Source organism: Cucumis melo, chromosome 3, assembly GCF_025177605.1.
Source record: "Cucumis melo cultivar AY chromosome 3, USDA_Cmelo_AY_1.0, whole genome shotgun sequence".
Lineage (NCBI taxonomy): Eukaryota > Viridiplantae > Streptophyta > Magnoliopsida > Cucurbitales > Cucurbitaceae > Cucumis > Cucumis melo.
In genome coordinates, this window is record NC_066859.1 from 20,388,234 (window position 1) to 20,415,621 (window position 27,388).

Here is a 27,388-nt window from a genome sequence, read left to right on the forward strand (position 1 = left end):
ATGCATTTAGTAAGAAAACGAATTTTGAATTATTGCATATTAATTAAGGAAATAATAATTTAGACAATTATGATAACAATAATGTAATTAAGAAAATAATTAATTCTTATTTTCGAAATTGGTATATAATTAATGCTAATCACAAGGATAAAATCGTCTTAAAAATAACAGAATTTCTATTCACGTAAAAAAATATAAATATAGGATATTTGTGAAATTTCGTAGGTAAAATTATGTCTTTTCTCTAAATCTTTTGATTTATTCTTGCTCTGGCCTTTTGGGGCTTGGCATAGGCTCGCCTTCACCTGAGCCAAGGGTGAACAAATCTGGCCCAATTTTGGGTTTGTTTCTTCAATCTTTTTTTGTGCTTACTCTTTTAACCATCGTTCTTTGAGTCCACGGTCAACAAATCCTATTTACGAATTTTTAAAAACATTGTTATACATTCGGAGCGGAAAAAATTAGGGTAATTATAATCAATAACAATTTTTAGAATAATTATTAAGTATGTAGCAATATTTTAAAAAAATTGCAAATATAGCAAAATTTATCAACGATAGGAGTCTATCACTGATAGACCATATAGTAAATGTTGAATATAATTGCTACATTTTCAACTATCCCAAAAAATTAGGCTACTATAAAGAAAGTCATTCAAGCCCATGTAAATCTAAAAGAACCGGGTGGGGCCATTTTTGTTCGTAATTGTGTCGTTGAGGCCGAACCAAACCGACTCTCGTCACCGTGACGATCACAGAAACGATAGATCGGTCGAAACCGATTCTCTCTCTTACCTAAAGCGACGTATCGAACGCTGTATTGAAGTTGTATTCATTGGCTTCCTGTATTTCAAGTAACCCTGCAGTTTACCCCAATGTATTTTCTCTCTAATTTCACTTAAATTTCATCACTAACAGAAGAATTTTCGGCTTCTTCTTCGTGGTTGCGCACCTATAAGCACACTCTTTGGTTCCCAGGTTCAGTTTTTACTCTCTCACATTTTGTTCTAAATTTTTCTTGTTAGCTACAGATTTCATACTCTTGTCAGGTGATTTTCTCTTGACTTTAGATACTTGTTTCTCCGGTTCAGGTTTTATGTTTTATCTTATTTTCTCACATTTTCGTTAAATTTTGTTGAATTTTTTGTGCTGGTGAAGTTGGTTCTCTTGAATTCTATCATATGCAACATCACCTCTCTCTATATGTATGCATATTTTTCTTATGTATTTATGAATTTATATGTATGTATATTGGATTTTACCTTTGTGTAACATAGTAATTAGTTGCTTTATATGCAGAAAAGAGCTTAACTCAACTAGCATCGGCATGTCTAGTGGATCAAGAATTCTGTGATTCAAATCCCCACCCCTTGTACTCAAAAGAAAGTAGTGGCTTTATGTTCCTTTTCATTTAGATATTCATTTGAGTTAATTTTTTGTTGTCTGCTTACTCCTACTATAGTTTGCCTTTCCATCTCAATTACATTTTAATTGTTTGAGCTTTGCTCTATCTTTTGTTAAAATAGTTATAGAATGGGTAGAAGGAAGCAAAAGCAACCTCATTGCTCTGGGGGAATAAGATTTGAAGACCGTGGGGATCCCAAGACACAACTTGATATTAATGGGGTTGCGGAAACTGCTGCGGAAACATCAGACATCAAACTTGACGAGGTTAACGAGCCCATTTTTGTTGAAGTTGATCGAAGTGGATGGTATTCCAATGAGCACTATGATATTTCTGAAGTTTTTCTAGTGGATGTAAGGTTAGAAAACCCTTTTGTCCGTTTTTGCTTGGATAAAAGTATTCGTGAGAACTCGAGATACTCGTTAAGGTTTCGGTTGTGCAATGTAAATGGATCTCTCCTTGATCGTATTAAGTTTGGTCATTGGCCTGTTTTATCTTCAAATGATATATTTTTGGAACTTATTGAGAGAGACATCGAGGAAGATGTGAAAGCTTGCTCGGTGGTGTTATCGGGTAATTTTGATGGACCTGATGAGGCCATTTCTGGACTTGTTCATCTTGCAAATCTGAAGCTTATGACGTTGAGGCCAGTTGATGGTGTTTCTTTTTCCCAAAATACAGGATCTCTGAGGTTGAGGGTGGAAATACTATCGAGTGCTTTTGATGCTTGTGAGTCAATATTTGATAATGGCAGGCAGTTGTGGAAAAAGAGTATGATGAATACCATTGCTTGGTTGCGCCCTGAAGTAGTATTATCTGAGGTCAAGTATGGAGTTGTTAAATCGACTAATATGGACACTCATTTGCATCATGAGCCGGGGGATGACGCGTCCAACTCTAGAAAACATGTAAATTTTGATACTATTAGCTTTTATGACGCCATTAAGCCATCCAAGTGAGTATAGTTAGTGCTCATTTACTCGTGTATTTAGTTTTAATTTACAGAACGTCTTTGTTTTTCTGCCTTTCCCATTTTTTCATTACTAATGATATAAGTTCAATGTAGAGATGAACCCGGGCTTGATGAAGACATTCCCAATTTGCTTCCGAAACTAAGACCTTATCAACGTCGTGCTGCCTACTGGATGGTACAGCGGGAGAAAGGATTTTCCGGAAATTCAGGTTTGGGGGAAAATGTGCAGCTTATATCTCCCTTGTGTATGGCCCTGAAATGTCTTAACACTTGTTTGAGAGTGTTCTACAATCCTTTCAGGTACCACCATCTTTACTTTTGAGTGTGGCTTTGTGGCATGAATAAAGTTGAAAATATGTGTTTGTCGATGTAGGTAGGAAAACCTACTTTTCCTCTTGTATGCTTACTTCTGTTTATCTCCAGTGGAAATCTTACTTTGAATGCAGAGCAAATTTTGCCACATGTTTACGGGGGTATTCTAGCTGGTAATTCCCACTAATGAAAATTCATTACATTTTCCTGAGCTTGGCATTTCATTGATTATGAGCATGACCTCTGATACAATTAGCTATTCTTATGGTCTTTATTTTGTCTGAATGATTCGATTTTTGCAGATGAGATGGGTCTAGGAAAAACTATTGAGCTACTGGCATGCATACTTTCTCATCAGATGTCAGTGTTTGAAGGTGGAAAAGGGTTTGATGTTGAAGTCCGACAGCTTGTTGAAGATCAGAGAACTGAATTTAAAAGATTGAAAAGGGAGCGTGTTGAGTGTCTGTGTGGAGCTGTTAGTGAAAATTACAGATACAAAGGGTTGTGGGTGCAATGTGATATTTGTGATGCATGGCAACATGCTGACTGCGTTGGTTATTCACCTAAAGGAAGAATTGTCAAACCCGTTGACACTGAGGATGGGAACAGTAGAAGGGAAAAGAGAAACAATAAGAATACATTAAATGTAATTGTTAGAGCTGAGGAACATGTCTGTACACCTTGCTTAGAGCTGATGCAGGCTACTGATTCTCCAATGGCTACAGGTGCAACTCTAATTGTCTGTCCTGCTCCCATATTATTCCAGTGGCAAGCTGAGATTTTACGGTATACTCTCATTTGACCATATTTCTACTTGTATCATTCATGAAAGTGCCTTTGCATTTGATTTTTTTTACACCTGCAACTTTACCACCTCTATTAACTTGGAAATGTTGCTGAGTCACTTGTGACTACTGACTATATCAGGTTTGAAAAGCGGCAGCCAAATTTACAATTTTTCTTTCAATAAGACATTGAATTACTTAATAATGCATGGTGGATCTCCTTATTCTCCTAAGAACAGCAGACAAGAATTACAAAATATACTTCTGCTGTCTAATATCATGAAGCTTTCACTTGATTAGATGCTTTACATCTGAGCATGATGGTTCCTATGATGAGCTTAGGACATCATACGTCAATTCACTTATGTGATATTAGCTTTTAGTAGAAAGAAATATGTGAGTTCTTCTTTGCTGTGGCCAATTTTTTTTTATTGAAAGCAATAAACACGAAACCAAACTTACGTAGAAACCCAAGAATCGGGAGAAAAACTACGATTTTTTTAGTTTTGTTATTTTTTGATAATCATACAATAGGTACAAGAGGGGAATAAATAGAAAAGTACAAAGAGATAAAAAAAGGAAAGAATATTGTTAGACCTCCTCCTATTAAGTTTGTATATAAGAGAAGAAATAAAAAATAAATACTGTTAGTAGGTTAAGTAGTTAAGAGTTTGTTAAAGTCAGTCGGTTATGGGTTAGTATAAATACTGTTAGAAAGGTGGGAAAGGGCATGAGAGAATTGAGTAAGAAGTGGCTGTTGATTCTAGAGAGGAACAACAGAGATTGTTATGCGAATTGAGTTTCTCTCAATTCGATTAATAATTCCATATTGAAATAAAGTCAAATTTCATACCAAAGGTGGAGTTCCATCAAATATTTAGGGTAAATCTCCCCGATGGGCTAAACCCACTAATTCTAACACTCCCCCTCAAGTTGGGACGTAAATATTAATGAGGCCCAACTTGCTAACACAAAAGTTGAAGTTTGGTTTAAGAAGTCCCTTGGTGAGGACATCAGCAACCTGTTGGCTCGAAGGGATGTATGGAATGCCTATGCTCCTACTGTCAAGTCTTTCTTTGATGAAATGCCGATCAATCTCAACATGTTTAGTTCTATCATGCTGAACTGCGTTTTTAGCAATACTAATAGCGGCTTTATTATTACAAAAGAGCTTGAATGGAGTCTTACATTCCTGATGAAGATCAGACAGGACTTTCTGGAGCCAAATTTCCTTACATATTCCCAAACTCATAGCTCTATATTCGGCCTCAGCATTGCCTCCTGGCCACAACACTTTGCTTCTTATTTCTCCAAGTTACAAGATTGCCTCAAACAAATGTACAATAACTGGAGGTAGTCTGTCAACAACAGATCCTGCCCAGTCCGAGTTAGTATATGCCTCAATGGTCTTTCTGTCTGTCTTTCTAAACATCAACCCTTTACCAAGTGTCGTTTTTAAGTATCTCAGAATTCTTTTGACAGCTTTCATGTGTTCCTTTTAGGGAGCCTGCATAAACTGACTGACAACACTCACAACAAAGGAAATATCAGGACGAGTATGGGATAAGTAAAACCAATTTACCCACAAGGCGCTGATATTATTCTTTATCAACTGGAACTTGATCATCAGAGTTTCCTAGTTTACAGTTCAATTCAATAGGAGTGTTAGCAGGACGACATCCCAACATACCTGTCTCGGTTAGCAAATCAAGGGTGTATTTTCTTTGAGACACGGAGATGCCTTCTTTAGATTTGGCCACCTCCATTCCAAGGAAATATTTCGAGATTTCTCAAATCCTTGATTTCAAATTCATTACCCATTCTCTGCTTAAGTTGATTGATTTCTGCCTGATCATCTCCAGATAAAACGATGTCATCCACATAAATTATCAGAACTGCAATCTTCCCTGTCTTGGAAACTTTTGTAAATAAAGTATGATCAGAATGTCCCTGACTGTACCTTTGGGATTTGACAAAGGGAGTGAATATGTCAAACCATGTTCTGGGTGATTGTTTCAGACTATATAAGGATTTTTGAAGTTTACAAACCTGCTGACCAAATTGGGCTTCAAACCCAGGTGGGGGGCTCATGTAGACCTCCTCTACTAGATCTCCATTCAAAAAGGCATTTTTGACATCCAGCTGATATAGAGATCGATCTTTGTTTACAGCAACAAAAAGGACTCTGACAGTATTCAACTTAGCAACAGGAGAAAAAGTTTTTGAATAATCAACACCATAGGTTTGAGTAAACCCTTTTGCAACTAACCTTGCCTTGTGTCCGTCAAGTGTTCCATTTACTTTATATTTGAGAGTGAATACCCATTTGCATCCCACAGGCTTGTGTCGCTTGGGTAGAGCACAAATCTCCCAAGTGTTATTCTTTTCAAGAGCTTTCATCTCTTCCATGATAACATTCTTCCATTCAGGACATTCTAAAGCAATGTGAATATTTTACTGTATTGTGGTAGAGTCAAGGCTGACAGTAAAGGCTCTGAACTGTGGTGAGAGATTCTCGTATGACACATAATTAGATATGGAGTGCTTTGTACCGGACCTAGTACCTTTTCTCAATGCAATAGGAAGATCATGAGAAGGATCATACTTGTTAATTTTCCTTGTATGACCCTGTTCAGTTTCATTGTTACTAGTTTCTGTTCTGAATTTAGTCTCATTCATCACCACTGTCCTTTTCTTCCATGTTTTCAAGAACAACAACATCAGACCTGTCATTCTTACTTATTGTATTATTAGTACAAGGTTCAATAGGATTTTCCATACTTTGATCTCGAGGAGGTTCAGAGTCTTGGATTGGAGTCGACGGCTGACTAGTAGGGGACCCGACTTCCTTTATGAGATTTCCCCTGTAATACGTTTTCCAGGAAACTTGGTTTGTGGGTAGGATTATAGGATGATGATCAATTTCAGACACGGTTCTAGGAATAGGTTCGATAAATTCAAAGGTGTTGTTAGACTACTCTTCACCCACACTCTCCCCCTAAAGATGGCTAACGGAAAATAGGGTCGATCCTCACAAAAAGTAACATCCACAGTGACAAAGCATTTTCTGGACGACGGGTGAAAACATTTATAACGCGCTGGTGAAGGGGATACCCAACAAACACAAGCCTGAACCCGAGGGGTAAATTTGGTCTGATTAGGGCCAAAATTGTGGACATAAGCGGTACGCCTAAACACTCGAAGAGGAACCTCCGAAACAAGATGAGTAGAGGGGTAGGACTCCCTTAAGACATTCTAAGGGAGTCTGAAGGTGGAGGATACGAGAAGACATTCTATTGATTAAATGAGCTACTGTAAGAATAGCATCTCCCCAAAGGTTCAGGGAAGTGGAAAGCATAAGGGAACGGGCTACTTCCAGAAGGTGACAATTTTTTCGCTCGACAACTCCATTTTGTTGAGGAGTGTAGGCGTATGAGTTTTGGTGAACAATCCCCTTGGAGGCTATAAATTCACTAAGGTTATTGTTTTGGAATTTTTGACCATTATCACTCCGAAGAATAACAATTTTTTTTTTTATGGAATTGTGTTTCAATGATGTGATAGAAGTTTTAGAAAATAGAGGAAACTTCAGATTTATCGGTGATAAGGTAGATCCAGGTAAGACGGGTATGATCATCAATGAAAGTTATAAACCACTGTTTCTCAGATGAGGTGATGACCTTGGAGGGACCCCAAACGTCACTATGGATAAGGGTAAAGGGTTGTGTGGGTTTATATGGTTGTGAAGGAAAAGAAACTCGATGTTGTTTTGCCCGAATGCACACATCACAAGATAACAAGGAGACATCTATTTTAGGAAAGAGATGAGGAAACAAATATTTCATATAAGTAAAGTTCGGGTGACCCAATCGAAAATGCCACAACGTAAAGTCATGTTCAGAAGTGCTAAAATAGGAAGACAGTAAACTAGTCCTAGAGATACTACTACCAGAGGTATCATCATCAAGGATGTAAAGTCCTCTGCTATGTCGGACAGTGTTAATCGTCCTCTCCGAACTCAAGTCCTGAAAGCAAATAGATTCCGGTAAGAAAGTAGTTTTACAGTGCAGCTCACGGGTGATCTTACTGATAGATAACAAATTGTAAGAAAGCTTAGGCACATGCAAAACATTCTAGAGAGAGAAACCGTCAAAGAAAACTATTTGTCCTTTCTCAGCAATCGGGGCTAAAGAGCCATCGACTATCCAGATTTTCTCATTACCAGCACAGCGGTATAAGAGACAAAATGCTCTGAAAAACCTGTTAAGTGTTCTGTGGCCTCTGAGTCCAAAATCCAAGGATTTTCCCATCAAAACTAGTAAGGCCAAGGGACTGAGACATACTTGACTGAGCAATGACGCTTAGAATAGAAGAGCTGGTTTGACTTGCAGTAGGGCCAGTTGGCTGAGAGGTACTGGCAGTCTCCCTAACATCGGTACGCCTTGAATTCTATTGCTCGTTGGAGGAATGTTTGTTACCTCTTGGGGGCTGACCGTAGAGTTTCCAACACCGATTCTTGGTATGCCATTGTTTTTTGCAGTGCTCACTCACGAGAATTGGTTTCCCATTATTCTTTTCATTATCATGGGTCCATGATCGAGCACTAAAAGCAGCAGAGTTAGTTATATAATTTGAAGGCACATTAGAAAACAAAATTACTGGGTTCTTGGAATATATCGGTAGATCGGTCGATTTAGACTGTACCTAGGATGCACCAACTTCAAAAATAGCTCTCCTGTAGGTTTGGTTAATTCCGAGACCACAAACATTTGGCTGTCCATAACCGGAGGGTGCCGATGACTCGCCTGCTTCAATCCCCAATCTGTTATGGAGTTGGTCAGCCTCGTTCCTACAGAAGAAAGGTTGCTGTAAAGGGTCGACGGATAGATTTGCATTGCTGTATAGACTTGACAGTTCTGCAGGTTGCTGTCCGGCAACGATGGGCGGCGTGTGCAGCGGCGAATGACTTGAAGGGTGAGATGGTTGGACAGGTGACGGCACGTAGAATCGAATGGGGTGGACAGTGAGATTAATGGACGGCGGTAGTGGGCCCACGCTCCCGACAGCGGCTTGTGAGGTTGTTTCTGGCCGGAAGGTTGCGTGGATGGTGGCAAGGGTTGGCCCATTGGATAAATCGGCGGTGTCTGAATCCTTTGGAGTAGTTTTTCCATGGTGATGTCAACGGCGGTAGCTTCTGTTTTGGTCTGGGTTTTTTCTAAACTTTTATCTCGGGTTTCGTTGTTTCTTTGCTTTGATACCATATTGAAAGCGATAAACACGAAATCAAGCTTACGTGGAAACCCGAAAATTGGAAGAAAAATCACGATGTTTTATTTTCTGATAATCATACAATAGGTACAAGAGGGGAATAAATAGAAAAGTACAAATAGATAAAAAAAGGAAAGAATATTTAGGATAAATCTCCCCAATGGGCTAAGCCCACTAATTTTAACATTTTTAATGATAAAGTGCCAATCTAGTTCTAGTATGGATAGGGAGATTTTTATGAACCCCTGGGAAGAAATCACATTGGGTTGGAATTGTTTTAGTGATGAAAATGAAGGTGTCAAATGATGAGCTGAGTTAAAAGCTGTGGTTTCATTGACGTTACTCCATTTCGATTTCATTTTCTTTGTAGATTATGGCTGCATCTGTTTTTGTTTTCACATGCACGCATATCATCTTTGACCAGATGTTTTTATGAAAAGACTTGATACTAGTTCACTTAAAGGTTTTTGCATTTGGTAGTGCAAGCTGACTTTTCAGTTATTATTTATTATCCCAGTCATACTCGTCCAGGTTCAATAAAACTACTTGTCTACGAGGGAGTGAGGGATACTTCTCTTTTAGGCACATTGTCTGTTCAGATTAACGATCTTATCAACTCTGATATAGTCTTAACATCATATGATGTGCTTAAAGAAGACCTATCACATGATTCTGATAGGCATGAAGGTGATCGTCGCTTCATGAGATTCCAGAAGAGGTCGGTTCTTACCATCTTGAGAAATGTTCCTTAAATTAATTTAATTGCTTATTTCTTACACCGTAACTAGTTAATGTAATATTTTAGATTAAGGCCGTAGTCTCTTGTTTTAACCAATTTGCTTCTAGAGATAATATCTTTTGTATCCTTCTACATGTGAATCTTTTTTTTTTTTTTTCCTTTTGATAAAGAAACATTTCATTGGTATATGAAATCAGTGGAGAACCCCAAACACCATAAGTTGGTTACATTAGAGAATGCCAATTACTGACTAAAAAGGATAAGCTATAATGAGTAAAAGAGTGCTCTGTTTTGCACCAAGAAAAAGCCGTAGACAAGACTAATTCCATAAAACAATAAAGGAGGAAAAAGAATCTTTATTCCCTTAATATCTTTGTTTACTACATTGGAACAATTTGACTGCAGAGTTGTAGTGGTATGCTTGTGTTTCTACTTCCAAGTAATTTTAAGTTTCTAACAAGATCGGTCCCTATTTGATTTCTTGTCAGTCATAGGGATTTGGGGGAAATGTTTTAAGGAAATGTTGACATATTTTCTTCAGTGTAGTTCTCTTTCAAAACTGAAAATTTTGATAATTTATCCGGACTGTTCATGTTAGGTACCCTGTTATCCCTACCCCTCTCACTAGGATATTTTGGTGGAGGATTTGTTTGGATGAGGGACAAATGGTAGAGAGCAATGCTACTGCTGCTACTGAAATGGCTTCACGACTTTATGCTAGTCACCGCTGGTGCATCACAGGGACTCCCATACAAAGGAAACTTGAAGATTTATATGGATTACTGCGATTTCTGAAAGCAAGTCCATTTAATGTTCATAAATGGTGGGTTGAAGTTATAAGAGATCCATATGAGGTACGTGGCTTTCAAAGATTTGTTCAATCATGGTTATGGAGAAAGGGAAAGGAAAGAGAGAGAAAATGCCTCATAAAACCTTTGTTGGCCTTTGTCATCACAGCAACTCAGCCGTTGTTACTATTTTTTATATATTATCTTTTCTTACTTCTTCTTTAAGTATTATTCTGGGATTGCTTCATTGCTGTCATTGGCCCATGTTGTTTTTTATTTTGACTTTCCTGATTCCTTTTATCTTTTACCAACAATTTGCAGAGGAGGGATCCTGGTGCTATGGAATTCACACACAAATTCTTTAAGCAAATAATGTGGCGTTCTTTAAAAATACACGTTACAGATGAATTGCAGCTACCTCCCCAGGAGGAGCAAGTCACTTGGCTAAAGTTTTCACCAGTTGAAGAGCATTTTTACCAGAGGCAGCATGAAACTTGTGTGAGTTATGCCCGTGAAGTTATTCAAGGTTTAAAAGATGATTTTGTCAAAAGGAAAGTCCCAGGTTGTTAGTGATTGATTGTGACTTACATTCAAAAATCATATTTCTCTGTTCATATATATATATTGCCATTATAAGGAAGAAGGTTGCTGTTAATATAACTTACATTGTTTTACTGCTTTCAGATTGTGTTTCTTCTGATATTCCATCTGATCTTCTTGTCACCCATGCCGATGCTGGTAAGCTGCTGAGCACACTTTTGAAACTTCGCCAAGCTTGCTGTCACCCACAAGTAGGAAGTTCGGGACTACGCTCATTGCAACAATCCCCAATGACAATGGAGGAAATATTGATGGTATTCCTCAAGTAAAGATATGTGAGTTTTCATGAAATCTGGTGTGCGACTTTAGCCTAAGTGGTCTTATTTTCAGGTCCTTGTTAGTAAGACGAGGATAGAAGGAGAGGAAGCTCTGAGGAGGTCAGTTGTTGCTTTGAATGCACTTGCTGGAATAGCTATTATTGTGAAGAAATTTTTTGAAGCCTTCTCACTATATAAAGAAGCTCTAGAATTGGCAGAGGAGAACATTGAAGATTTTCGCTTAGATCCTCTATTGAGCATTCACATCCATCACAATCTTGCTGAGATACTTCCATTAGCCGTGAACCAGTCACAATCTCGTTTAAAAGATCAATTTTGTCCAAGAACTTGCGAAGTGAAGGCATCCAGGATGGATGACTCTGAAAAGTATGTTGGTCATGTTCATATCATGAAGAAACAAAAAGTTAGTGAGACCCTGTATGCTACTTGCAGTGAAGATAATACAGGGAAGATGATAGACCATCCTCTTCAGCTGACAGGAAAAGATACAAACGCCAAAAAGGAAGAAAACTATGAGCCCCATCGGTCAAATAGTTACTTTGATGAAATATTCGTAAGAAAAGTATGTGAGGTTATGAGGCAGAAATATCTAGCTGTCTTTTCCTCAAAGCTATCTATTGCCCAGCAAGAGTTCACAAAGTCCTACATGCAGGTATGTTTCTATATCCTGCTTATTGGTGATATATAATTAAATTTTCCTTCAACCACAAGCTTAAACTTTTGGATGAATTTGTGGTTTAATATGGTATTAGAGCATGTGGTCCAAGGAGGAGGTCCTGTGTTCAAGCCCTTGCATTGTCACTTCCTCTCGAATTAAAATTGATTTCCACTTGTTGGGCTTTTCAAATATTTCAAACCCACAAGTGAGGGGGACTGTTGGTAATATATAATTAAATTTGCCTTCAACCACAAGCTTAAGCTTTTGGATGAATTGGTGGTTTAATACTGCTATCTTCCTCTAGGTGGTTACAATGTGTATAGTCATTCACTATATAACTCGTGTAAGATCCTTTTAACAATAAAGATTGATGGTATGATTACCATTATGTTCTATTCAGTTGCTTATTGACCCCTTTATTCTTTGGATGCTTAAATTGTAGTTTCTCTTTCTGATGGATAGTTTGGGTGCAAATTTCACCACTACTAACTTATGTGCCATACCTGTTCGACATGAAATGAAGGTTGGAAGTGAACTCAAAGACAGGGAAAATCTTAACGACGTTTGGTGGTTAGAAGCAGTTCACCATGCTGAACAGAATAAGGACTTCTCTCATGAGTTGATAAGAAAGATTGAAGAGGCTGTATCTGGAAACCTGAACAACTCAAAATCTAGAGTTGGATCTCGGTTAGTGGTGTCGAACTCTCTTTATTACATCATTCTTTTCCTCTGTTCCTACAAATCATGCTTTATGGCATGTATATTGCATGAATATTAACTGATTTTTTAGCTTGACAACAGTTTCCGCAGCATTAGTGCTTTGAAGTATCATGTTCAGAGTGGTTTGGACCTTTTGGAAGCTTCTAGAAAAGTGGTGCTGGATCGACTTTTAGAAATTGATCAGACCATGGAAAATCCAAAAGAAGAAGATATTGAACGTGTTAGGTACTGTCGAAATTGTCAGGCAGACAGTAATGGACCACCTTGTGTTCTTTGTGAACTAGATGAACTATTTCAGGTTCTTCCTGATTAATCCAATTACCTTGATGCTTCCTCTTCGACTTGCATTACGAATATAGGCTCTCTTCTCTTTCTAGGAATACGAGGCAAGACTTTTCCGGCTTAATAAAGTACAAGGAGGAATGGTTACTTCTGTTGAAGAGGCTGTTGAAGCTCAAAAGAAGAAGTCAGCACTCAACCGTTTCTATTGGAGTCTATTGCAGCAAGATAAGAACTCAAGTTCATCTAAAGTTGGACATGAAGAACCTAACAAAAGAGATGTTGGAGAAAAAGTTATGGTTAGTTTTCCTTCTTTCTTTACTTTTTCCATACGACGAGTGCCTCATATCAGTCACATGTGGCTTATAATAGGATAATTTGAAGTATCTTGTGATAGAAATTGTGAGCAATTTGATTTCTTGATACTTTCTTTAATATAACTTAATAGTGGCCTCCTCTCCATTTCAATCGCTAGACCATAACGGGCACGATACACATGAAATTAATAGTTTTACTTTAGTTTTAAAAAAAAGTTAAAAAAAATTCTATTTATTGAAATAGTGTTTTACATTGACTTGTATAGTAGTAACCATTTGAAGATAAATATAAAATAAAAATTTATGAAGTTTTGAAGGGATGGAAAATAATTTGTTTGTTTGTTTAAACATATGTCCACGTAATCAAGGTAAGTTCTCTCTCCCTTTGTCTCCTTTCTCTTTCTTCTTTCACTCCTCTCCCCCTTTTCCCCTCCCCAACTGTCCCTCCTCCCGGCGGGAACATGGAAGTGAAGAGTTGTAAAATTATCGAGTCCTTCTACTGTATTTGGTTTGACAAGAGGGACGTTTCAACATTGAAGATCATTTTCAAACAGTCCTGCAAGTTTCAAAGAATCAACTATCATTGTTTATTGCCCCTGTATCGGATTTGGTTCAATATGAGGAACATAACTTCTTTCTCAAAAATGGCAAAGGTGCAGATGATACAACAAGAATCACAAAGTTCAGAGCTCCTTCCGGATGGATAGTTAGATGTGTTGCTTGAAATTCCTCAGGTTTCAATCCTTTGTGCACTTCTATTCAGGGGTGAGAAACAAGGATGGGTCTCTTTCTTACAAATGTTGAAAAGTTTCCTAATGAACCATGATTACGGATTGTGGCACTCATCTTTTCAACCAGCCTCTTGTTCACATGGAAATCAGTATATTCGACCAGACCTAAGTTATGCAGATAAAGTGAAGGCTTCGAACTCAAATTTCTCCCCTGCACAGCATATTAAAAAGTAGAGTTTGAAGCCAATAAACTTGATAAGCCATTGATGTAATTCAAAGTCGGATATTTTCCCAAATGAGTTCTCTGCCATATGTAATAAGATAGCTAATAAGACAGTTAATAGCCTAGACTAATAAGCTGGAACTGATTAGTTATTCTAACTCCCAGCTATTTAACTACTTTGTAACAAACCCCCATCTAACTGCCTATAACAACCTTTTAAATTCATCAATAAATACCAATTCTCTTAGCCACACTAGGCAGAGAACTTAATTGGGAAAATATCCAACTTTGAATTATGTCAAAGTGGTATCAGAGTAGCCTCGGTTGTTGGGGACGGAATGGCTGGTCGGAGAGGAGCAATCCCAGCCGCGGGGGACAACTGTGAGCAAGAAGAAACGGAGGAAATCACCGTTCTCTTACCAAGGACATCGATGGTTCGCTTGCTGGCCGTTGAAAATTCTTTGGGAGATTTGCACGACAAGTTCGACAGAATGTTAGACAACCTGGAAGTACTGAGCTGGAGAATAGAGGAACTACCGGCGTTGACATGAACCGAAGCAAATGTGATGAACGATCGGAATTTTGGAAAAAGAGGAGGCCGATGAGCAAGAAGAAATCACAGGAACCTACCTAACCAAAGGGAAGTCCGTTGAAGGAGACCCGACAATGTTCCACTTCGTTATGCTGAAGAAGATACGCAAGAAGATTATGAAGCTAAACAGCAAGAAGACGACTCTTCAAGTGGCGATGAGCAAGGGAATATCTGGAATTACAATGACGAAATGCGAATGGGACAAGTTAATAGAAGGCAAGAAGCACGAAGAGGTTCACCATGATTATAAAATGAAGATCGACCTCCCAACCTATAACGGTAAACGTGATATAAAATCCTTCTTGGATTGGGTTAAAAGCACCGAGAATTTCTTCAACTACATGGATACCCCTGATCGAAAAAAGGTCCATTTAGTAACCTTGAAGCTGCGAGTTGGTGCCTCGGCATGGTGGGATCAATTGGAGATCAATAGACAGAGATACGGCAAGCCACCCATTCGTTTGTGGGAGAAGATGAAGAAGCTACTGAAGGCACGATTCCTACCTCCAAATTATGAGCAAACTTTATATAACCAATACCAGAATTGTCGTCAAGGGAAGCGATCGGTAGCCGAGTATATTGAAGAGTTCCATAGATTGAGCACAAGGACAAACTTAAGTGAGAATGAGCATCATCAGATAGCAAGGTTTATTGGCGGTCTTCGATTTGATATCAAAGAGAAAGTGAAGCTGCAACCATTTCACTTCTTGTCTGAAGCGATTTCTCTTGCAGAGACAGTGGACGAAATGATAGCCATAGATCAAGAATACGAGTGGAAAGACTACATGGGAGGTAACCTCTACCAGAAAGCTGAATTACAATGGCAAGACAAATGAACGGCCCCTAGCTTTAGTTGCAGAAAGAGGAAAAGAAAGTGACATTTAGAACATGGCCAAAGAGAAGAAGAAAGAGACTGTAAGTAAAGGGAAGAGCCAGAAAAACTACACTCGCCCATCGTTGGGGAAGTGTTTTCGATGTGGTCAACCTGGCCACTTGTCCAACAACTGCCCCCAACGAAAGACTAGCACTGGCTGATGAGGAAGGCAATTCTATGAGTGAAGATGACAAAGATTTAGAAGAAGAGGCAGAGTTCATAGAAGATGATGGAGATCGAGTCTCTTGCATTATATAAAGAGTTCTCATTGCTCCTAAGGAAGAAACTAATCCTCAACGCCACAGCCTATTCAAGATGAGGTGTACTATAAATGGGAGTCTGTGATGTAATAATTGATAGTGGAAGTAGTGAAAACTTTGTAGCAAAGAAGCTAGTGACCATCCTGAACTTGAAGGCCAATCCCTACCCAAATCCATATAAGATAGGATGGGTGAGGAAGGGAGGAGAAGCAACAATCAGCGAGATTTGCACGGTTCCCCTCTCTATTGGAAGTGGTTACAAGGACCAGATTGTGTGCGACGTGATTGAAATGGATGTATGCCATCTACTTCTAGGAAGACCATGGCAGCATGACACTTGAACCTTACATAAGGGGAGAGAAAATACATACGAATTCCAATGGATGGGAAAGAAAGTGGTTTTACTCCCATTGACAAGAAAAACAGTGAAGGAGTAAGGCAACACAAGAGTAATGGGCTGCTTTTTATCACAGTAAGTGGGAAGAAACTGCTAAAGGAAAGAGAGCAAGATCTCTTAGGACTGGTAATTGCTGACAAGTCTAAAGAAGAGCAACTTGAGATCATGGAGCCAAAACTACATAAATTATTTGAAGAATTCCCACACTTAAAGAAAGAACCACAGGGATTGCCACCCCTCCGTGATATTCAACACCTAATTGACCTCATACCAGGAGCATCACTACCTAACCTAGCTCATTATAGAATGAGTCAAGAAGAATATCAAGTACTTACATGACCACATTGAAGAATTACTAAAAAAGTGTCACATCAACCCTAGCTTAAGCCCATATGCAGTACCTGCATTACTTACACCAAAGAAGGATGGAAGTTGGAGAATGTGCGTGGATAGTAGAGCTATTAACCGCATCACTGTGAAATACCGTTTTCCTATATCACAGATTGGAGACCTTTTAAACCAATTGGGCAAAACCACCTTTTTCTCAAAGGCTGACCTAAAAAGTGGCTATCGTCAAATACGAATCAAACCAGGAGATGAGTGGAAGACAACCTTCAAGACAAATGAGGGATTATTCGAATGGCTAGTAATGCCCTTTGGGCTATCCAATGCCCCAAGTACCTTGATGAGGTTGATGAACCAAGTATTACATCCCTTTCTAAACAGATTCATAGTGGTTACTTCGATGATATACTTGTATACAGCACATACAATGAGGAGCACATCCAACACCTAAGAAAACTATTTCAAGTCTTGACAGAAATAAAGTTGTATGTCAACCCAAAAAAATGCACATTCCTAACAAGGGAGATTGTCTTTCTCAGGTTCTTGATCAAGGAAGGAAAAATAGGCATGGAACCTAAAAAAGTGGAAGCTATCCACACTTGGCCAACGCCAACCTCTACTAAAGAAGTTCAAGCTTTCCTTGGCTTGGCCTCTTTTTATAGAAAATTTATCAGAAACTTCAACTCACTAGCAAGCCCCCTAACTAATTGCTTGAAAATGGGAAACTTCAAATGGGGTCAAGAACAGCAAGAGAGTTTTGAAGACATCAAAAGAAGACTGACTTCCAACCCTATTCTACAATTACCAGATTTCTCATCACCATTTGAAGTGGCTGTTGATGCATGCAGCACAGGGATTGGAGTTGTTTTATCTCAACAAGGCCACCCCATTGAATACTTCATAGCTTGAAGAAAAAACAAATGACGCCATATATATAGCTAATCTCTTCTTCAGAGAGATAGTTCGGTTACATGGAGTGCCCAAAACCATTGTTTTTGATTGGGATGTGAAGTTCTTAAGCCATTTCTGGAAGACCCTATGAAAGAAACTTGACACAACCCTCAAATACAGCACAATGGCACATCCACAAACAGATGGACATACAGAAATCACCAATAGAACACTAGGCAACTTGATACGTTGTCTTAGTGGAACTAAACCTAAACAGTGGGATTAAGCACTTGCACAAGCGGAATTTGCTTTCAACAACATGAAGAAACGATCAACCGGCAAATGTCCGTTTGAGGTTGTGTACACCAAGCAACCACGACTTACTTTTGATCTAGCATTACTCCCTACAACCGTGGACACAAATATAGAAGCAGAAAATATGATAGAAAGAATTGAAACCCTGCATAAAGTAGTCCACGATCACTTAATGAAAACAACACGATCCTAAAAAAGACAGCAGACAAGAAGAGAAGACAAGCTACTTTTTCAGAAGGAGACCTAGTAATGATCCATCTTTGAAAAAATCGATTTCCAACCGGCACCTACAACAAACTCAAAGACAAACAGCTTGGCCCATTCCGAGTCCTAGAGAAGTTTGGAGATAATGCCTTCAAAATTAAACTACCAGCTGACTTACACATTCATACAATATTCGATGTTGCTGACTTAAGCTATACTATGCATCAGATGACTTCAAGCTGACCAACCGATACACTCGGGACGAGTTCTATCTTAGGGGGTGGAATGATGTAATAAGATAGCTAATAAGACAGTTAATAGCCTTAAACTAATCAGCTGTAACTGATTAGTTATCCTAACTCCCAACTGTTTAACTACTTTGTAACAAACCCCCATCTAACTGCCTATAACCTCTCAAATTCATCTATAAATACCAATTCTCTTAGCCACAATAGGCTGAGAACTCATTTGGAAAAATATCCAGCTTTGAATTACATCAGCCATCCTTCAGAAACCCAAAGCTTGCAAGAACAATGGGTTCGAAAATGTGATGATGTTATTAGAGAGGATTTCAATGATTTACGAATTATCAACATGTTATTCATTTTTTATGACTGGAATGAAATATCTCTGTTCTTTGGAAGATTTATTTCAAATGAAAATCATTATTAATCCTTTGTTCGTGTACAAAGCAATTGTTAAAGTTAAACAAGACCACATTGAAGATATGATCATAACCTCGGGAAAATGGTATGTACTGAAAGCAATAAACCAACGAAAACGCTGAATTACATGGAAACCCGAGTACCGGGGGAAAAACCATGATTTTACTTTTCTTATTATTTTTCTGACAAGAGGGGGGAATAAATAGAATAATGCAGTGATAAAAAAGGAAAGAGATTTAGGGAAAATCTCTCTCTATGGGCCAAGCCCACTAACTCTAACACTACCCCTCAAGTTGGGATGTGGATATCAATGAGGCCCAACTTGCTAACACAAAAGTCGAAGTTTGGTTCGAGAAGCCCCTTAGTGAGAACATCAGCAACCTATTGGCTCAAAAGAATGTATGAAATGCATATTTTCCCACTGTCAAGGCTTTCTTTGATGAAATGCCGATCAATCTCAACATGTTTGGTTCTATCATGTTAAACTAGATTGTTAGCGATGCTAATGGTTGCTTTATTATCACAAAATAGCTTTATTGGTGTCTCAGACTCCAAATGAAGATCAGACAAGACTTGGAGCCAAATTTCCTCGTATATTCTCAAACTTAGAACCCTGTATTCGACTTCAGCATGCTCTTGGCCACGACAATTTACTTCTTACTTCTCCAAGTTACAAGATTGCCTCATACAAAGATATAGTAACCATAGGTAGATTTTCTGTTAACAATAAATCATGCTCAGTTTGAATCAGTATAGGCCTCAATCGTTTTTATATTTGTCTTTCTGAACATCAATCCTTTATTAGGTGTTTTCAAGTATCTCGGGACTCTGTTGACAATCTCCATGTGTTCCTCATAGGGAGCTTGCATAAACTGGTTGACAACACTCACAACAAAGGAAATATCTAGACGAGTATAAACAAGTAAATCAAATTACCCACAAGGTGCTGATCTTGTTCTTTATCAATTGGAACTTGATCACCTAAATTTCCTAGCTTACAGTTGAATTCGATAGGGGTGCTAGCAGGACGACATCTAACATAGTTGTCTCGGTCAGCAAACCAAAGGTATATTTTCTCTGAGATATAGAGATGCCTTTTTTAGGTTTGGCCGCCTCCATTCCAAGAAATATTTAAGATTTCCTAAATCCTTGATTAATAATTCATCATTCATTCTCTGTTTCAGGTGACTAAATTTTTGCCTGATCATCTCCAGATAAAACGATGTCATCAACATACACAATCAGAATTGCAATCTTTCTAATCTTGGAAGCCTTTGTAAATAAAGTAGGAACAAAATGTCCTTGACTATACCCTTAGGACTTGACAAAGGTAGTGCACCTGTCAAACCATGCTTGGGTGACTTTTTCAAACCATATAAGGATTTTCTGAAGTTTACATACCTGATGACCAAATTGGACTTCAAATCTTGGTGGGGGGCTCATGTAAACTTCCTCAACTAGGTCTTTGTTAGATACCTAGATTAGTAGGGTTAGGGGTATAAAGGTAATTAGATTAGTATAGAGTTAGGGGTATAAGGGTAATCAATTTGTTAGGATACTTCCTAACAAGAACAAGATTTGAATTTATTATAATGTAACTATAAGAAAATACAAGATAAACCTAAGTACAAAGCAATTGGAACCTCCCTCTTGAGTACTCTCATCAAATCCCTAGATCACTCCACCCCATGCCTCCTTACTTACCCTCCCTCCATTTATAACAAGATGTAACAACCTTTATAACCACATTTACATAATAACTACTAGTAACCACACTTACACAACAACTACTAGTAAATTCCTAATATCTAATTACCTTTATATCCCTAACCCTGTACTAATCTAGGTATCTAATGGTCTCCATTTAGAAAAGCATTCTTAACTTCCAACTAGTATAGAGGCCAATCTTTGTTTACAACAACAAATAACAGGACTCTAACAATATTTAATTAAGCAACTGAGGAAAAGGTTTTTGAATAGTCAACACCATAGGTTTGAGTAGACCTCTTTGCAACTAACCTTGCCTTATGTCTGTCAAGTGTTCCATCTACTTGGTATTTGAGAGTGAACACCCATTTGCATCCCACATTTCTATGTTCCTAGGGTAGAGTGTAAATCTCCCAAGTCTTATTCCTTTCAAGAGTCTTCATGTCTTCTATGACAACATTCTTCCATTCAGGACACTCTTAGCAGTGTGGATATTTTTCGGTATTCTGGTAGAATCTAGGCTTACTGTGAAAGCTCTGAATTGTAGAGAGAGATTATCATAGGAAACATTGTTACAAATGGGATATTTTGTTCAAGACCTGGTACCTTTTCTCAGTGCAATGGGAATGTCCAGAGAGGGGACTATACTCATCAAGTTTCCCTGAATGACTCTGTTCAGCTTCATTATTATTGGATTTTGCTCCGACCTTAGACTTATCACCACTATCCTTTTCTTCCACATTTTCAGGAACAAACATCATACTTGTCATTCTCACTCATCTTATTATCAACACAAGGTTTAGTAGGGTTTTCCAAACCTTGATCTCGAGGAGTTTTAAGAGTCTTGGGCCAGAGCCGATTGACTAGTAGGGTACTCAATTTCTTTTCTGGGATTCCTCCTGTAATACGTTTTCCAGGGAACTTGGTTTGTGGGTAGGACTATGGGATGAGGATTGGAGTTAGACACAATATTAGGAGTAGGTTCGATAAACTCTAAGTACCAATTAGACTTTTCACTCTCTCCTTGAAGATGGCTAACAAGAAAGAAGAGTCGGTCCTCATAGAAAGTAACATCCATAGTGATAAAGTATTTCCTGGAAGGTGGATGAAAATATTTATAGCCACATTGATGAAGGGAATACCCAACAGACACACATACCTGAGCCTTAGGGGTAAATTTGGTCTGATTAGGGTCGAAATTATGGACATATGTGGTACACCCAAACACAGATGGGGAACCTCAGAAATTAGATGAGTAGAAGGGTAGGACTCCTTAAGATAATCTAAAGGAGTCTGGAAGTGGACGACACGAGAAGACATTTTACTGATTAAATAAGCTGTTGTAAGAATAACATCTCCCCTTAGGTATGAAGGAAGGGAAATAGATGGCGTAAGAGAACGAGTTACTTTCAAAAGATGACAGTTTTTTCGCTTGGCCACCCCATTTTGTTGAGGAGTGTAGGCGCACGAGCTTTAGTGAACAATACCCTTGGAGGCTAGGAACTCACTAAGATTATCGTTTTGGAATTCCCAACTATTATCACTTTGAAGAATTGCAATTTTTGTATTGAATTGCGTTTCAATAGTGTGATAGAAGTTTTGGAAAACGGAGGAAACCTCAGATTTATCTGTGATAAGGAAGACCCAGGTAAGACGGGTATGATCATCAATGAAAGTTACAAACCACCGTATCCCAGAGGAGGTAGTGTCCTTGGATGGACCCCAAACATCACTATCGATAAGGGTAAATGGTTATGTGGGTTTACATGGTTGTGAGGGAAATGAAACCCGATGTTTTTCCAGCATACACGCTTTAAAAGATAAAGATGAGACATCAATTTTAGAAAATAGATGGAGAAACAAATATTTCATATAATTAAAGTTTGGGTGGCTCAATTGAAAATGCCACAACATATGATCATGTTCATAAGTACTAAAATGGAAGATAGTAAACTAGTCCTAGAGATACTACTACCGGAGGTATCATCGTCAAAGATGTAAAGCCCCCGTTTATGCTGACAGTGCCAATTGTCCTCCTCGAGCTCAAGTAATGACAAACAGATTCAGGTAAGAAGGTAACTTTACAATGCAGCTCACAAGTGATCTTGCTGATAGATAACAGAATATAAGAAAGCTTGGGCACATGGAAAACATTCTTGAGAGAGACCTTCAAAGGAAACTATTTGTCTCTTGCCTGCAATTGGGGCTAAAGAACCATTGTCTATCCAGATTTTCTTATTACAGGCACAGGGGGTATAAGATACAAAGTGCTCCAATAAACCTGTTAAGTAATCTGTAGCCTCCGAGTCTAAAATCTGGGGATTCTTCTCATCAACACTTATAAGGCCAAGGGACTAAGGCATGCCTGACTGAGCAATGGCTCCCCGAGTAGGAAGGTTGTTTTGGCTTGCAGTAGCGCCAGTCAATTGAGAGGTGCTGGCAGTCTCACTTACATAGGCATGCCTTGAGTTCTGTTTCTCGTTGGAGGAACGTTTCTTACCTCCTGGAGGATAACTGTGGAGCTTCTAACACTGATCCTTGGTGTGTCACTGTTTCTTGCAGTGCTCATATATAGGGATTGGTTTCCTGCTATTCTTCTCACTATCATGGATCGAGGATCGAGCACTGAAGGCAGCAAAGTTAGTGGCAAGGGTAGGTAGTATACTTATGCCATTCATACGGTCTTCTTCAAGACTTCATGACACACTTTCATTAAGGAGGGAAGTGGTCTCTATCCAAGTATACGGCCACATACAATGTCAAATTTTGGATCAAGTCAGCTTCCTCAAGTTTTGCATATTGTATACCGTCATTCGACGTTTCCCAAACAGCCTCCCTCCACAAATCCATCTCTTGCTAGAGAAGGGATGTCTTATTGAAATAGGAGGTCACGTCTAGAGTCCCTTGCTTGCAATCGTGGACCTGTTTTCTCAGTGTATACAATCGAGTGATGCTTCGAGTAAAATTTCTGAGTTGTATCACATGAATCTTTTGTAGTGGCTGCATAAAGTAGTGGCTTGCCGATTTGTGGTTCCATGCTATTAATCTGCATAGACCAAATGAAGGTGTCCTCTCTTTTCCAGAATTGTTCCGAGGCATCACTTGGTGGAGGATGGATAATCTCTCTTGTCGAAATGCCAAATTGGTGGCGACCCTCGAGGAACATCTTAATTGATTGGGACCACGAAAAATAATTCTAGCCGTTTAATTTTTCTCTTGGAAAATTTCCTGTAGATGGTGCTAAAGAGTGAGTTATATAATTCGAGGACAAATTAGGGAGCGAAGGTATCGGGTTCTTTGAATACATTGGTATCGGTTGATTTAGACTCTGTTGAGGATTCACAAATTTCAAAACCAGACTGAGTATACGCTTGATCCATCCTAGAACCATGAATATGCGGCTTCTGTAAGGCATGAAAAGGCAGTGGGGCAAGAGTAGATCACTGTCCGTAAACTGAAGGTAGCGACGGCGCGTGGGCGACTGTTGCCGAAAGGGTATGGCGGCTGGATTTGGGATGACAAAGGGGAGAAAACAGGCTGGTTCGTGGAGGCATTTGGTGGCGGCGTGTGGGCGACTGGTTGCGGTGCATGAGGGCCATTCCCAGTGCTGGGCTATGCTTATAATCTCTCTTGTCGAAATGCCAAATTGGTGGTGACCCTCGAGGAACATCTTGATTGATTGGGACCACGAAAAATAATTCTAGCCATTTAATTTTTCTCTTGGAAAATTTCCTGTAGATGGTGCTAAAGAGCAAGTTATATAAGTCGAGGACAAATTAGGGACCGAAGATATCGAGTTCTTTGAATACATTGGTATCGGTTGATTTAGACTGTGCTGAGGATTCACAAATTTCAAAACCAGACTGAGTGTACGCTCGACCAATCCTAGAACCATGAATATGCGGCTGCTGTAAGGCATGAAAAGGCAGCGGGGCAAGAGTAGATCACTGTCCGTAAACTGAAGGCAGCGACGGCGCGTGGGCGACTGTTGCCGAAAGGGTATGGCGGCTGGATTTGGGATGACAAAGGGGAGAAAACAGGCTGGTTCGTGGAGGCATTTGGTGGCGGCGTGTGGGCGACTGGTTGCGGTGCATGAGGGCCTTTCCCAGTGCTGGGCTATGCGGACTGCTCTGAAGGTGGCCCTAAAGTAACCGCCGACATCCTTTGAATCCGATGGAGGAGTTTTTTAATAGTGACAACGACAACTTCTGTCTCTATTTAGGCTTCACCTATATCAATGTCTAGGGTTTCGTTGTTACCTCGCTCTAATACCATATTGAAAGTGATAAACCAACGAAAACACCAAATTACGTAGAAACCCAAGTATCGGGAGAAAAACCATGATTTTACTTTTATTATTATGTTTTTTAATAATTACAAATGGTACAAGAGGGGGAATAAATAGGATGATATAGTGAGATAAAAAAAAGGGAAGAGCTTTATTGCAAATGTCCCTATGGGCCAAGCCCACTATCTCTACAGTATGATTATAGGAAGTACCATCTTCTGTTTGAAAAATGGAACATGATCAAGCACAGCAGGCCATCTCTCATCAAAGGCTTTGGAGGGTGGTTGTCCATTAAAATCCTTCCCCTAGACTTATGGAGAAGAAACATTCTAGAAGTTATTGGAGCACATTTTGGGGTTTGGAGAGCATTGCATTGGACACTTTCAATCTTATTAGCTGCATGGAAGCCAGAATCCAAGTCCGGAAAAACCTATGCGGTTTCTTGTTTCTAGAAGTTATTGGAGCACATTTTGGGGTTTGGAGAGCATTGCATTGGACACTCTCAATCTTATTAACTGCACGGAAGCCAGAATCCAAGTTCGGAAAAGCCTATGTGGTTTCTTATCGGCTACAATTGAGGTGGAAAATGAAAACAGAGGCAACTTCTTCCTTAATTTTGGAGATATTGAATCATTTGATACTCCCTAGATTGTTAAAAACGATCTCTTTTTTAGTGACTTTTCTAATCCCATTGATACTTGTAGATTACAATCAATGGCCGTAAATGATGTTATGATTGACAGTCCTTCCTCATAATGGGATTTCCTCAAGGATAACAAGCCATCCATTTTCAGAACCCTTTTGAGTCAACCAGAATTTCATTCCCAGAATCAGGCTTCATGTGGCTGGAAAATCTCATATTCACCGGAGCTTCTCCAACAAAGAACTGGCAGTTGAAGGGTCAGACAACCCCCCTCTTTACAGCTGGCCCCAGTGCATATACGACAGCCCAATTCTCCCCTATTGATAATCATTTAATGCGAAACTTGAAGAGAGAGAATAAAGGCAGCCAGGAAATTAATTATTCGCAAAAAGATCCTGAACCCAAAGGTCACACAGCTTTAGTCCAACCAAAAAGTTCCTTTGCCTCCCTAAAATCGCCAAGTGTCTAGCCAATTCTGATAATCCCTTTATTGCAAAAACCCATGGATTTTGGTATTCTAATGGGGAAGACAAATGGTCAGACAAGATCCCACCACTGCAGATTGGCTCCGAAACACCTAGCAATGATCTCCCATCCAAACAGAACTCACCACCTAATATTAAAAAAAGAAGTTCTTTAACCAACAAATCCTCCTCATCATCGATCAAGAATCGATCTCAGCACTTCAAGGTCTTCCCAAAGTTCTTTAAAAAAGGGTGTACGTCCTTCCACAATGCATGGACGGCCTTGGCAAACTGAGATTTATGCAAAAGACACCTGCTTCTGCCTCCCCTTTGGACCCACAGCTGGCAAAATGCCTTTGGAAATCTAAAAGTCCGAGGAGGGTGAATATAACCATATGAGTCTTGCTGTTCGGTAGTCTAAGCTGTGCTTCGGTTATGCAAAAGAAACTCCCCACCCATTATATTTCGCCACATATTTGTCCATTTTGTCTTAGATCTCACAAGGACCTACAACATATTTTCTTTGAATGCATTTACGCCGTCAAGTGTTGGAGTAATCTCTTGCTCATCTTTAATCTCAGCTGGTCCCTTGATAAAGTTTGAAAGGATAATGTTAGACAGCTTCTACTTGGTCCAATTATGGGGAAAATTGCATCCTGGATCTGGTGCAATGCTGTCAAGGCAATCTTGGCAGAAATTTGGTTCAAGAGAAACCAACGGGTCTTCCACAATAAAACTTCCTCTCGACAGAACAAACACGAGTTGGCACGGTTGGATGCCTCTTCATGGTGCTGTCTAAGCAAACAGTTCAATGACTACTCATTGCAAGACATCCTACTTAATTGACCGGCCTTCATCCTTCCTCCTCCTTGAATGAAGATTCCAATTGGAGCATAGTCCTTTGAAGTCTCCTCCGTCTCCCCCTTTTTGCAGCTCCCTTCTGCCAGATTTTTCTCCCTAGTATAGCCATGTTGTTTGAATGTTATATTATTGGTTTATTGGGTGGTATTGGCTGTGTGTCCCCCACTTGGACTATTTATTTTTGCTTCGGTTGTATATTTTATTTTCCTGGATGTGTTGAGGATGCTATAAGTTTAAGTTCTAGTAAGTTGTAGTTTATGGACATGATGAGGGCGCTAGGGGTATCAACCTAGCTGAAATGTCCTGGTGCGCCTACTAATCTTTAGGTTTATTGCTCTTTGTATATCCCTCACATACATCGAGCTTTCTCTTTATTATTATTTATATTCAATAAAGAGATCAGTTTCCTTTTCAAAAAGAATTAAACATATGTCCATGTTGTGATGTTTCGTATTTATGGTTCAACGTATCCATACATGAGATGATACACCACCTTGTGGTGTAGCCATTTTGACCAGAATAATTATAATGGATCAAAGGATGGGATTATTTGTTCAAACATATCTCCACTGTTAGATTTGATGTTTTAAATGTATGGTCTAACTCACATCCATACACAAAAGGGTATCACTTTGTTGAGTCACCGCTGTTAAAGAGTTGTATTAAGGTGAAGGACTCGATTGTTTGTTCAACATATATTCATCATTAGATTGTGATGTTTCAAATCTATAATCTAGATCAAACTATACACAACAAGAATACATCATTTTATGTGTAACCTCCTTGAACCAAAAAGTTGTGAGTCTT

At 39.0% G+C, this 27,388-nt stretch overlaps 1 protein-coding gene across 7 annotated transcripts in view; it reads left to right on the forward strand.

Moving 5' to 3' along the window:
• The first annotated feature begins 760 nt into the window (after positions 1-760).
• Positions 761-27,388, forward strand: part of LOC103496631 (uncharacterized) — a 30,675-nt gene continuing 4,047 nt past the window's right edge. Inside the window, exons 1-14 of one of the 7 annotated variants that reach the window (XM_051082779.1) lie at positions 761-977; positions 1,299-1,385; positions 1,526-2,359; positions 2,471-2,677; positions 2,801-2,862; positions 2,992-3,475; positions 9,260-9,460; positions 10,080-10,335; positions 10,591-10,834; positions 10,954-11,123; positions 11,200-11,799; positions 12,329-12,492; positions 12,607-12,823; positions 12,903-13,103. In XM_051082779.1, coding sequence (XP_050938736.1) covers positions 1,533-2,359; positions 2,471-2,677; positions 2,801-2,862; positions 2,992-3,475; positions 9,260-9,460; positions 10,080-10,335; positions 10,591-10,834; positions 10,954-11,123; positions 11,200-11,799; positions 12,329-12,492; positions 12,607-12,823; positions 12,903-13,103 — 3,633 coding nt within the window. In that variant the 5' untranslated portion in view covers positions 761-977; positions 1,299-1,385; positions 1,526-1,532. The remainder of the gene's footprint in view (positions 978-1,298; positions 1,386-1,525; positions 2,360-2,470; positions 2,678-2,800; positions 2,863-2,991; positions 3,476-9,259; positions 9,461-10,079; positions 10,336-10,590; positions 10,835-10,953; positions 11,124-11,199; positions 11,800-12,328; positions 12,493-12,606; positions 12,824-12,902; positions 13,104-27,388) is intronic. The other 6 variants (XM_051082781.1, XM_051082780.1, XM_051082778.1 and 3 more) reach the window with 6 other exon arrangements.